The following is a 12,808-nucleotide window of genomic DNA, read 5'->3' on the forward strand; positions in this document are numbered from 1 at the left end:
AAAAAAAAAAAAAAAAAAAAAAGAATAATTGGCACTTAGTTAAATCTGAATTAAAAAAATAATAATAATTTTTTTTTAGTATAAGTATGTCCCATGCAATATTTGGTATATACTAAACTAAAACTTATTCATTGCTTGTCCAAACATCTCCGTGGTTTTTTTTTGTTTTGTTTTGTTTTGTTTTTTAAGTGAAGTCTCTTTGTTGCCCAGGCTGGAGAGCAGTGGCACGATCTTGGCTCACTGCAACCTTCACCTCCTAGGTTCAAGCAATTCTCCTGCCTCAGCCCCCTGAGTATCTGGGATTACAGGCCCCCACCACCACCCCTGGATAATTTTTGTATTTTCAGTAGAAGTGGGGTTCCACCATGTTGGCCAGGCCGATCTCGAACTCCTGACCTCAGGTGATCCACCGTCCTCAACCTCCCAAAGTCCTGGGATTACAGGCATGAGCCACTCAGCCCAGATCCTTTCTTTCGTCTTGATCATTTCTCCCACTGTGGCCTACCGGTCAACATACTCAGTTGCAAAGGTGACTGGGAAATGTTGTCTCTGCCTTGCCCACCAGCTACAACTATACTGCAATGCAGGAAGGGAGAAGAGGTCTGGGTGAAAATCTGAAGACTCCACTGTGTGTGCACGTGTGTGTGTCTCTTTTTTAAAAAAATGTTCCATTTTTACTGAAGAAATTCTTGAGAATCCACATGAAACAAAGTAGGAAATGGCACTCTCCTCATCTCAGTAGCAGCAGCTTTTCTGGGCATGTCCTTCCTCTGACTCCCATCCCTGAGTCCCAGGGCTGGGACCAGGTACAGCAACACGTGCCTGCAGCCTGGAGTTAGCAGCAGAGAAATGCCAGCGGCCAGCCCACGGGAAGAGCTGTGCTCAGAGCCCTTTATTTATTTTATTTGAGACGGGGTCACACTCTGTTGCCCAGGCTGGAGTACAGTGGCACAAACATGGCTCACTGCAGCCGCGACTTCCTGGGCTCAAGCGATTCTCCCATTTCAGCCTCCTGAGGAGCTGGGACCACAGGTGCTCGCCACCACACCCGGCTAATTTTTTTATTTTTTGTAGAGACAGGGTCTTGCCATGTTGCCCAGGCTGGTCTCAAAATCCTGGCTCAAGCGATCCTCCTGCCTTGGCCTCCCAAAGTGCCGGGATTACAGGCATGAGCCACTGCACATGACCAGCCCAGAACCCTTTAAAGAGCAGCCTGTCAGACACCTGAGGTCAGGAGTTCGAGACCAGTGTGGCCAACATGGTGAAACCCCATCTCTCGTAAAAATAAAAAAATTAGCTGGGTGTGGTGATGGGCACCTGTAATCCCAGTTACTCAGGAGGCTGAGGCAGGAGAATTGCTTGAACCCAGGAGGCGGAGGTTGCAGTGAGCCGAGATCGCACCACTGCACTCCAGCCTGAGCAACAGAGCAAGACTCTGTCTCAAAAAAAAAAAAAAAAAAAAAAGGCAACCTGTGATCTGTGGGTGAGTGAGGTCAGCACAGCTAGAAGTCAGACACAAGGAAGAACTTCCTGCCTAGCAAGACTCTGATACCCTGGAGCCCAGAAGGGACCAAATGAGCCGAGCTGTGGCTCAGAAGCCTCTGTCCCTCCAACCATGATGTGGGCTACCTCCCACAGGTACCACATGGCTTACCTCACTGATGCCGCCTGGAGCCCCACGAGGCCAGCCGTTTTCTTTACCACCAAGATGGATGGAACCCTGGACATCTGGGACTTTGTGTTCAAGCAGTGTGATCCCGCCCTCAGCCTGAAGGTCACGCGCATATCCCTCCCCGTGCATCCAGGTCCTCAGGGAGCCAGGCCCCGGCGTGGGTGTGAGTGTGGGGTACTGTGAGCACGTGTGCAGTGTGTGGCCAGGTGCGTTTGGGCCTCTGTGGGGGAGCCGTGTGCAGGCTGACTGCAGAGATTGCTTTGGAGTGCTGCTCCTACAAAGGTTAAGGGGCCTGGGGAACTTGGCACCCTGGTGGCACAACAAAACCACCTGAGGGATATTTAAAAAGAAACAAAAGCAGGTACCTGGCGTCTCCTGCCCACAGGCTGATTCCTTCAGAGCCCCTGGAGGTTGGCTGCTGGACCTTCCCCTTCATGTCAGGGTGGCCAGAGCTGAGCCCTGTTGGCTGGGGCCATGGAAGGGTGGGGGTGTTGGGGAACCACAGGGTGACTGTAAGGCAGAAGTGAAGGGGTGGGGCGGGAGATGAGGCAGGGAAGCCAAGGACCTTGACAGCCAGTCTCCGAGTTTGAACTTCATCCTGTGGAGCAGAGGCGTCCCTGAGGGTGTTTGAACAGAGCCAAGTGGCTGAGCCTCCCCAGGGGCCAATTAATCAGACACCTGTAACTTTGCTTCTCTCTCCTCTACCTGGGTCTGCCCGGCCCCTTCAACAGGTGTGTGACGAGGCCCTCTTCTGCCTCCGGGTGCAGGACAATGGGTGTCTCATCGCCTGCGGCTCCCAGCTGGGGACAACCACCCTGCTGGAGGTCTCACCTGGGCTCTCTACCCTCCAGAGGAATGAGAAGAACGTAGCCTCTTCCGTAAGCACCGCATGCCTGGGGAGAACCCCTCCAGCACGTCCCTACCTGGCCCCACCGCAAAGCAGGCTAGTCAGAACAATAGATGGCCCCTCCCTCCCACCCCCTAGGACATGGGTGCACATTTCTGGGGAGGCAGTGCGGTGTGCTGACATGGGCCCCATAAATAGGTGTAGGCGTGTCCATTTGCCCTTGCTCAACTGCTGGGCAGCTAAGTGGGCTTCAGTAAGTCACTTCACTCTCCAGGATTCAGTTTTTTACCTATAAATCAAAGAGGTTTGACTTGGTCAGTTTGTCTAGTTTCAAATAACCCCCCTTTTTTTTTTGGTAGAACCTTTCAAATGAAGGCTTAGTATTTTATTGTATTATATTGTATTTTAATTTAATTTAATTATTTTTATTTATTTATTTTTGAGACGAAGTCATGCTCTGTTGCCCAGGCTGTAGTGCAATGGTGAGATCTCAGCTCACTGCAATCTCTGCTTCTCAGGTTCAAGTGATTCCTCTGCCTCTGCCTTCTGAGTAGCTGGGATCACAGGTGCACACAACCACGCCCAGCTAATTTTTGTATTTTTAGTAGAGACAGGGTCTCACCATGTTGGCCAGGCTGTTCTTGAACTCCTGGCCTTAAGATGATCTGACCACCTTGGCCTCCAAAATTGCTGGGATTACAGACATGAGCCACCGTGGCCGACCTAATTATTTTATTGTATTGTATTTTTATTGTATCTATTTATTTTGTTTTATTTTGAGACAGAGTCTTGCTTTGTTGCCCAGGCTGGAGTGCAGTGGCACAATCATGGCCCACTCAAGCCTCCACCCCCCAGGCTGAATTGGTCCTCTCACCTCAGCCTACCTAGTAGCTGGGACCACAGGCATGTACCACCATGCCTGGCTCATTTTTTAATTTTTGTAGAGACAGGGTCTCCCTATGTTGCCCAGGCTGTTCTCAAACTCCAGGGCTCAAGCAATCTTCCCACCTCAGCCTCCCAAACTGCTGGGATTACAGGTGTGAGCCACTGTGCCTGGCCTGAAGGCTTAGTGGAATGCCAATAGAGAAGCCAGATGGAAGGGGGCTTGAAGAGGGGGACTGAGATCCATTCCTACATCCCTTCCCCAGTAAGCAGCCCTGTAGGCAACTCCCCAGAACCATGGGGAACACTGTGGAATTGACAACCCCTAGTGCTAGGGCCAGGTACAGTGGCTCATGCCTGTAATCCCGGCACTTTGGGAGGCCGAGGTTGGGGGGGTGGGGGGATCACCTGAGATTGGGAGTTCGAGACCAGCCTGACCAACATGGAGAAACCCCATCTCTACTGAAAATACAAAATTAGCCGGGTGTGGTGACGCATGCCTATAATCCCAGCTACTCTGGAGGCTGATGCAGGAGAATTGCTTGAACCCAGGAGGCGGAGGTTGCAGTGAGCCGAGATCGCGCCATTGCACTCCAGCATGGGCAACAAGAGTGAAACTCCCTCCCAAAAACAAAACAAAACAAAAAAGGAAAACCCCTGTGCTGAGGCTGGGAGAGCCTCCTGGCTCTGCCTGAGACTGGGATCTCACTATTGAGCTGGTCCTTGTTGGGCCAAGGCTGCCATATTTCATAGCCCCAAAGGGCGCTCTTCCGTCTGTGGTCCTGCAACTCCACGCTCCTTGGCATTGAGTAACTCAGCGTCCCTGCTGCACCTTCCAACCCCAATATTCAGCCCTCCTTCCTTGACACCAGCCCTGGGTACAGACTTCTACAGTACAGGGACTGTACGGAGAGCGAGGAGAGTTCAGCAGAAGCCCCACCTGGCCCCTGTACTGGAGTCGCTTGCTGTCCCGCCCTCTCCCCACCTGGCTCTCTCTGTCCCTATGTACGCAGATGTTTGAGCGTGAGACCCGGCGAGAGAAGATCCTGGAGGCCAGGCACCGGGAGATGCGGCTGAAGGAGAAGGGCAAGGCGGAGGGCAGGGACGAGGAGCAGACGGACGAGGATCTGACCATAGACCTGGAGGCGCTGGTCAGCAAGGCTGAGGAGGAGTTCTTTGACATCATCTTCGCGGAGCTGAAGAAGAAGGAGGCAGATGCCATAAAGCTGACGCCAATGCCTGTAAGGGCCTGGACAGGGGTTGGGTGGGTTGGGGACTGGGCGGGAGACATGGCACTTGGGTTCTGCTTCTGCTTGCTGACTTCCTGGGTGACCTCGAGCAAGTAGCCTTACCTGCTGGACCTTAATTTATTCACCTGGCGAATGGGAAGAATCATTCCCTTCCTTCCAAAGAATCTTAAGTCTCCAAACAGACTTCAGGTTCCTAACAGGCAGGAACCATACTCCATGCCTCCTGGTATCCTCCCTCCTCCCAGAAAGGGCACATCTTGAACATGCGTGTTGAGTGACTGAAGGAGGGAACATGTGTGTTGAGTGACTGAACAAGGGTCCTAGAGGTAAGTGAGCTGTCAGAGAGGAATGGACCTTGAGACCCCTGGAGGGAAGGGCTGTGACATTAGCGGTGTGCACGTCATGCTGGCTTACCCAGATTTGGTGTCAGGAGTGTGACCTGTGGTCAGCTCATCTGCCCATGGCCCCAGCTCTAAAGCACTTTCTAGCTGTATCACCTGAGCTGGTCACTTCACTTCTTGCTTCCTTCATTTCCATCTGGAAAATGAGGAGATGTTGCTATAAAGATGGTGTCTGGTCACCTTCCAGGCTCTCTTTTGTACCAGCAGAGAGAGGAAGAAAAGACATTGTCTGTCTGGGTCACCTCCTTTAGGCCCCACAGATAAGATGCCAAGGTATGAAAGAACTAAAGAGCAGTGTGGAAAGGAAAAGAAACAGTAGGTATACGCCAGGATTTACCCTTCTAGGCAAGCCTGGCTGCAGACTTGGGGATTGGGGGCACTGCAAAATGAAAATGTGAGGGCCCTCATTTAAAAAGTACTAAGAATTTTTAAATGGTGACAATAGAGCATTAAACCAAGTGTGGGCCCTGCTGAGACAGGGTCCAGTGTATCTGCACAGAGCACTCACCCATGACGCCTGCTGGCAAGAAGAGCTGTATGGCAAGTTCTTGGTCCCTGATAGAGTGGACAGAGCGAAGGATGGCACATGAGCACACAGAGAAGATAACTGGTTCCACCTTGTGACTTCTTTCCTCTTCTGCCTCCCTCCCCCTTGGTCTAAAGTTGCGATTTCCACAGGTGCATTTTGCATTTGAGGGTGCTTGGTTAGGAGATGTTTTCTTCTCACACTGGGTAATACAGGTGGGGCAGAGAGCTCCCTCCCCTTCTGGTGGAGGCAAAACTAGAATCCTGGATTCTGATGCCTTGTCCAGGGCGCCTCCCACTCACCACTCCTGGCCTATACAGCCCTGTGGAAAGCAAAGATGACACTGGCCACCTTTTACAATGCAATGGTGGCTGGCAGGCACCATGCTTTGTGACATAAGTCCCAAAAGGTGCTTCTCACCATGGCTTGAACACTCTGCATGAAGAAGTTGAGCCTTGGAAGGGGTTCAGGTTCACAGAACTTGGCCCCTTCCTCCTCCTGCCTGCCACAGACTTCCTGTCTCTCTCTTAGTCTGCAGTTGGCCCAAAACACTGGTGGTCACAAAGTGCCATGTGGCACTGAAGCCGTTTTACATAGGCTGGGTCCTTATGCCCACTATTTCTAATCCTGGCCACAGTCCTGCAAGGTGTCCTGTCCTCTCTATGGGTGAGGGAGCCAAGGAGACTCGGAGGAGCTAGCCCGAGACCTCCCAGTCTGCACATGGCAGAAGCCAGGCGTGTACACAAGTCTGGCACATTCCCCCAGCTCTGCCCATCTTCTGCACCGGCTGGACCCTTGCCAGCCACAGAGCTGGCACCACAGGTTCCAGAGTGCTCAGCGACCCAGGCTTCAGCCATTTGGCTGCTTTGGGCCTCGTGGGGTTCACATCCCAGGGGAGTGGGGAAGGCCTGCCCCCCACCAACACCAACACTTCTGTGCTGTCTTTCCCCTGCAGCAGCAACCAAGTCCAGAGGAAGACCAGGCAGTGGAGGAGGGAGAGGAAGCAGCGGGGGAAGGAAAGAGTGAAGAAGTGGAAGAAGAATTAGCCTAGAAGTCAGCCTTCGACTGCGGCGCTGTCCCTGTGTGCCTTCCTTTCCCACCTCTTGGTATTGCCCTGCTCTCACAAGTGGGGGGCTGAGCTCCCCCTTAAAGCAGCACTGGGTGGTGGCTGGGAAGTATCGGGCCCTGACTCCCACCCCTACAAATCACTAGCCCCCACTGACTCACTGGGCACTGAGTCCTGAGCCACCCCTTGGAGGGAGGGAAGGGGCAGGGCTTGTCCCGGACCTGGCTGCCCCCTTGTCTCAGCCATCCTGAGCCCACCCCAAGGCCGAGGCCACCTTAGTCCTGGCCCTGGATGTTGCCTGGGATTCATCTTCTCATAGGCTCCCCAGCAATCTTGTTTGTAATCTTGCAGACCCTCAACCAGACTTGCGTGGCCATGGCAGGGCCTCAGGAAGACCTTCGGGAGCGGGGAAGGCTTGCTCCTCCACGATCGACCCTCCTCGTCCATCTACAAATCAGGAACAGAAAGTCTGTCCACTTTGAAAATGCCTTTCCAGGCAGTTCCCTGACCATGTGGACACATTGCCACGACAGGAGCCTCCAAGTGTGTGGGAGGGTATGGGCGGGACGAACTTGGCTATTCTGCTGCAACTGAATGCTTTCTGTTATCCGAATTCTTGTAAAATTAAATGAATCATAACAATGCCATGAGTTAGTATGTGTGATGCATCCCGCACCCAGAGCCTTTGACATTAACTCGTGTAATTCATTCACGACATCCCTGGAACTGTGTGCTCCTATCATCTTTACACTATACAGGAGGCTCCAGGAGAGGTACAGGGACATGCCCAAGTCTCAGAACTTGTGACGGGGCAGAGCGGGAACAGGAGCCCAGGCAGCTCATTCCTGACCCTGCCCACAGTTATCAACTGTGGGCCAGAGGCTGCGCAGGCCTCTCGGGGACTCCATGGTGGGAATTGGGCTGCCCTGGGGGTGCCCTGAAACCACAGCTCAACAGAGCAGTCATTGACCATTACCAGAGACATCAGGAGGTCAAGAGGGGCACCTCAGTGCCAGCCTTGCATGAGGAACAATGCCCTGACCATCATCATCCTGTGGATGGCAGGTGACCTTGGCAGGGACCCAAAGTGCCCTTGAAAAATGCCTGTGTTGGTCAGGTGTCGTGGCTCACGCCTGTAACCTGAGCACTTTGGGAGGCCAAGACAGGAGGATCACTTGAGCCCAGGAGTCAAGGAGGATCACTCGAGACCAGCTTGGACAGCATAGTGAGACCCCCATCTCTAATTTAGAAAAAGAAAGAAAAGGGCCGGGCATGGTGGCTCACGCCTGTAATCCCAGCACTTTGGGAGGCCGAGGCTGGCGGATCACGAGGTCAGGAGATCGAGACCATCCTGGCCAACATGGTGAAACCCCGTCTCCACTAAAAATACAAAAAATTAGCCGGGTGAGGTGGTGGGCACCTGTAGTCCCAGCTACTCGGGAGGCTGAGGCAGGAGAATGGCGTGAACCTGGGAGGCGGAGCTTGCAGTGAGCTGAGATCCGGCCACTGCACTCCAGCCTGGGCGACAGAGTGAGACTCCGTCTCAAAAAAAAAAAAAAAAAAAGAGAAAGAAAAATGCCCATGTTAAGAATCTCCTTGGCTGGGTGCAGTGGCTCACACCTGTAATCCCAGTACTTTGGGAGGCGAAAGTGGGAGGATCACTTAAGCCCAGGAGTTCAAAACCAGCGAGGGCAACATGGGGAAACCCCATCTCTATAAAAAATACAAAAATTAGCCTGGTGTGGTGGCGCACCCCTGTAATTTCAGCTACTCAGGAGGCTGAGGTGGGAAGATCACTTGAGCCCAGGAGCTCGAGACTACAGTGAGCCACGATTGCACCACTGCTCTCCAGCCTGGGCAACGGAGCAAGGCCTTGTCTTGAAAATAAAATAAAATGGCGTGGTGGCTCACGCCTGTAATCCCAGGACTTTGGGAGGCTGAGGTGAGTGGATCCTGAGGTCAGAAGTTCAAGACTAGCCTGGCCAAAATGATGAAACCCCATCTCTACCAAAAATACAAAAAAAATTAGCCGGGCTTAATGGCGCACGCCTGTAGTCCCAGCTACTCGGGAGGCTGAGACAGAGGATCACTTGAACCTGGGAGGCAGAGGCTGCAGTGAGCTGAGGTCACGCCATTGCACTCCAGCCTGGGCTATAAGAGCGAAACTCCATCTCAAAAATAAATAAATAAAATAAAATAAAATAATCTCCTTGAGAAGGGACCGAGGGCCAGCTGCCTCTCATACCCAAAGAGAAAAATTCAGTTGTCGACTGTGGTTAACCTTGATAAAAACAATCTCAGGTTACACTGAGTGCTTGTTCTTCACAAGCAGCCCAGGAGCGATCTCACTATCTTCAATCCGCACATTATGGATGTGGCAGGCGAGACAGAGAGGTGGGTAACTTGCTGAGTCTAATGGGAGTGGGTGGCAGAGCTGAGACTTCAGCCCAGAGTCCCAGCCCTACAGCTTACACCATGCACACTGCACTCCCAGGACCCTGGTAAGAGTAGTGGGCTGGGCCATTTCCGCTTCCTGTCATTCCAGCATCAGACAGAGGGGGCCACGAGGGGCCAGCAGGCCCCTCATTGCGCGGGGACACACAGAGCCCCAGGGCTGTCCTCAGGAGCACCCTACTTAGAGCAGCGATTCTCTACTGGGGAAGATTTTGCGACCAACAGGACATCTGTCAGTGTCTGGGGACAACTGGTGAGGGGAGTGCTCCTGGCATTGAGTGGGTAGAGACAGGGACCCTGCTCGGCGTCCTGCATTTTAGACAGTGGAGTCATGGTAGAGAGGCCCAATTTAGAGAAAAATCTACCCAAGTGGAGTGTCCCAAGAGAAAGTACGGGCTCTGCACACGCTAACCTGAGCACACTGAAGGCCCCTGTAAGAGACTGGCACCATGAACTCGAACGCAGGATGACCTTCTTTTGCTGAACTGGAATTTTGGCCCTTGGTTTGTGCCTGCAAAAGGAGGCCGCCTGCTGGAGTCAGCAGGTCCCTCGTGGGTGCAGAGAATGCCACCGGGCAAGCACAACATTTGAAGAGGCATTTGAGGAGCGGCTATAGAAGCAGAGAGGAGAGCCCCGCAGATGGCACACCGCAAAGGGCAGCACGAGCTCAGTGGGTGCGGTGTCAACGCTGCCAACCTGCACGATGACCTTCACTGACCTCCCATGCTGGCCTCACCGGGAATTTGTAGGAGGCAAAGGTGACTGCTGGCCTGACGCAGTGGCTCACACGTGATCTCAGTACTTTGGGACGCCAAGGAAGGAGGATCACTTGAGCCCAGGAGTTCAAGACCAGCCTGGGCAAACTAAGGAGACCTCATCTTTATCATGTATATGTATATTATTATTATACATATTATACATATATATTATTTATAGTATATAATTATAATATAAATATATATTATATTTTTTTTGCGGGACCAGTTATCCCTCTGTTGTTCAGGCTAGCAGTGCAATGGCCACGATCTCTGCTCACTGCAACCTCCGCCTCCCAGGTTTCAAGCAATTCAGCCTCTCAAGTAGCTGGAACTGCAGGTGCTCACCACCACGCCTGGCTAATTTTGTATTATTAGTAGAGACGGGGTTTCACCATGTTGGCCAGTCTGGTCTCAAACTTCTAACCTCAAGTGATCCACCCACCTCGGCCTCCCAAAGTGCTGGGATTACAGGCGTAAGCCGCCGTACTCCGCCTATTAAAAATGTTTTTAAGTGACTACTGATGGCCTACCAAGGTCAGCATCCAGAGACCCCCGGGCAGCCTCTCTGTGTGCTGAGGTCCTGCGGGAGCCTGCAGCACTGGTGGGAAGTGTAGATAGAGGCAGTGTTTTCACGGCGTTTCCAGGCAGGAAGTCTGAACCCAGCTCGGGAGCTTGCCGTCCGGGTAATGTTGCCTATACTCAGCCCTGTGCCAGGCACTGGCCACGAGTGGAGAATAAACCAGACTCAGGCCCCGCCTCCCAGAGCCTGTATACCAGTGGGAGGCAGGGAAAGCTGATAGATAGGCAGATACCTACAGAACGACAGTTGTGCAAAGTACATGTTAAGGATGAGTACAGGGTGCCATGAGAGGGATAACAGGAAGAACTAACCTAGACTCCAGAGAAGAAGGAGCTGGCCAGAAGGCCTCCCTGAGAAAGGGACAATGCAGCTGAGACCTTAAGAACAAGCATGAGGCAGAGATGTGTGTACACATGCGAGCACATCTGTGTGCATGTGTGATGACGTGCACATCTGTGTGGAGGGGCACCCCAGGCAGGGCAGCTGCACACACAATTCCAGAAGGAGGAAAGAAGCTGGTACTGCTGTTTGACCAACAGGGAGTCATCAGTGTGGCTGGAGAGAGTAAGGGCTAGAGCCTGGAACCAGCCAGGGACAGCAAGAGTCCGCTGGGGCAGGGCTTGATGTCAAGGATGTTAACCTTGGCCAGGCGTGGTGGCTCAAGCCTGTAATCCCAGTACTTTGGGAGGCCGAGACGGGTGGATCATGAGGTCAGGAGATCGAGACCATCCTGGCTAACCCGGTGAAACCCCGTCTCTACTAAAATACAAAAAACTAGCCGGGCGAGGTGGCGGGAACCTGTAGTCCCAGCTACTCGGGAGGCTGAGGCAGGAGAATGGCGTAAACCCGGGAGGCGGAGCTTGCAGTGAGCTGAGATCTGGCCACTGCCCTGCAGCCCGGGCGACAGAGCAAGACTCCGTCTCAAAAAAAAAAAAAAAAAAAAAGGATGTTAACCTTGCTCCAAAGATCACTGAGAAGCAGGGGTGTGGTTTGATGAAGCATTTGCTGGTGGAGGGAGGCCTGGAGGGAGGAACCTGGGGGCTGGTTGGGAGCACACTGGTGTCAGGCAAAAGAGATGGCAGCTTGGAGTGGGGTGATGGCCACGGAATTACTTACCTCTCTGCACCTCTGCTATCTACCTTCAGGAATATTTGGGCGAGTAAATGAAATAACACATGAGCCACTGGATTCAAACGAAGTGCTCAATAAACGTCTATCACCTCCCTCACTTAGAAGCATCTGACGACCACCTGGGACGGCCCTCATGGCCGGTGGCAAGTTCTAGGTTAGTACAGGAGCTACTAGAATGACTTGTGGATTTGTTTATTGGGGTCCTTTCAGCATCTGCACCCCAACTTTGGAAGAAAATGCTGGGGTTTCAGAGAAAAGTCCTCAATCCACGCTTTGTTTTCCCAATAACTCTCTTCCATTTCACCTCCCGCATCATAGCTCCAGGAGCCAAGCCTGTGAGTAGCCATGCCCAGAACACGAGGAGGTGGGACTTTGCCCAGGCTGCCCCAGAGCTCTAGAGGGCCAACGGGCTTTAGAAAGTGCTCAGGGCTTATCAAAACCAGTGGCTTCCAACTGCAGGTGGGTTCAGGGGGAGATGGAGAATGTCATATATCTCTGATTGAAAATATCAGGCCGGGCACAGTGGCTCACGACTATAATCCTAACACTTTGGGAAGCTGAGGTGGGCGGATCACCTGAGGTCAGGAGTTTGAGACCAACCTGGCCAATATGGTGAAACCCTGTCTATACTGAAAATACAAAAATTAGCTGGCCATGATGGCACATGCCTTTAATCCCAGATACTCAGGAGGCTGAGGCAGGAGAATCGCTTGAACCTGGGAGGCGGTGGTTGCAGTGAGCTGAGATTGCACCACTGCACTCCAGCCTGGGTGACAGAGCAAGACTCTGTCTCAAAAAAAAAAAAAGAAGAAGAAGAAAGCAAATATCATTGCTACTTGGAGATGGTCACCAATGCCATCCACACTTGCTTTGGCAGCAACAGCTTTTTTATTAAGCAAGAGAGGTTTTGCCCATTGGAGGACTCACTTCAGGCAAATCAATGAAGATTTCAATGAGCTCACAAAAGCCTGAGCCCAAGTAAGTTTTTAGTAACCTTCGATGTATGTGGTTTGACCACGAACAGCAGTTTCTCAACATCCCTGAGCCTTAGGACCCTCACAGGTAAATATGAGATTCTAGTGAAGATTAACTGTGACAACACAGATTCAGCACCTAACGTGACTCTGGCAGATTGCAGGTGCATGCTAAACCTTAGTTTCCTGGGCTGAGGTAAAGCTGAGGCTGTCTTTCTCTCTTTTCTTTTTTTTTCTTTCTTTCTTTTCTTTCTTTCTCTCTTTTCT

General features: G+C 52.2%; 1 protein-coding gene across 3 annotated transcripts in view; it reads left to right on the forward strand.

Annotated features, from left to right (window-relative positions):
* The window catches only part of DNAI2 (dynein axonemal intermediate chain 2), a 42,814-nt gene extending 35,523 nt beyond the window's left edge, over nucleotides 1–7,291 (forward strand). For all 3 annotated transcript variants that reach the window (XM_017884932.1, XM_017884933.1, XM_017884935.1), the window contains exons 10-14: nucleotides 1,639–1,774; nucleotides 2,404–2,550; nucleotides 4,415–4,642; nucleotides 6,534–6,684; nucleotides 6,996–7,291. In XM_017884932.1, coding sequence (XP_017740421.1) covers nucleotides 1,639–1,774; nucleotides 2,404–2,550; nucleotides 4,415–4,642; nucleotides 6,534–6,629 — 607 coding nt within the window. In that variant the 3' untranslated portion in view covers nucleotides 6,630–6,684; nucleotides 6,996–7,291. The remainder of the gene's footprint in view (nucleotides 1–1,638; nucleotides 1,775–2,403; nucleotides 2,551–4,414; nucleotides 4,643–6,533; nucleotides 6,685–6,995) is intronic.
* The last annotated feature ends 5,517 nt before the right edge of the window (nucleotides 7,292–12,808 follow it).

This window comes from Rhinopithecus bieti, unplaced genomic scaffold (assembly GCF_001698545.2).
Source record: "Rhinopithecus bieti isolate Rb0 unplaced genomic scaffold, ASM169854v2 scaffold_13400, whole genome shotgun sequence".
NCBI lineage: Eukaryota > Metazoa > Chordata > Mammalia > Primates > Cercopithecidae > Rhinopithecus > Rhinopithecus bieti.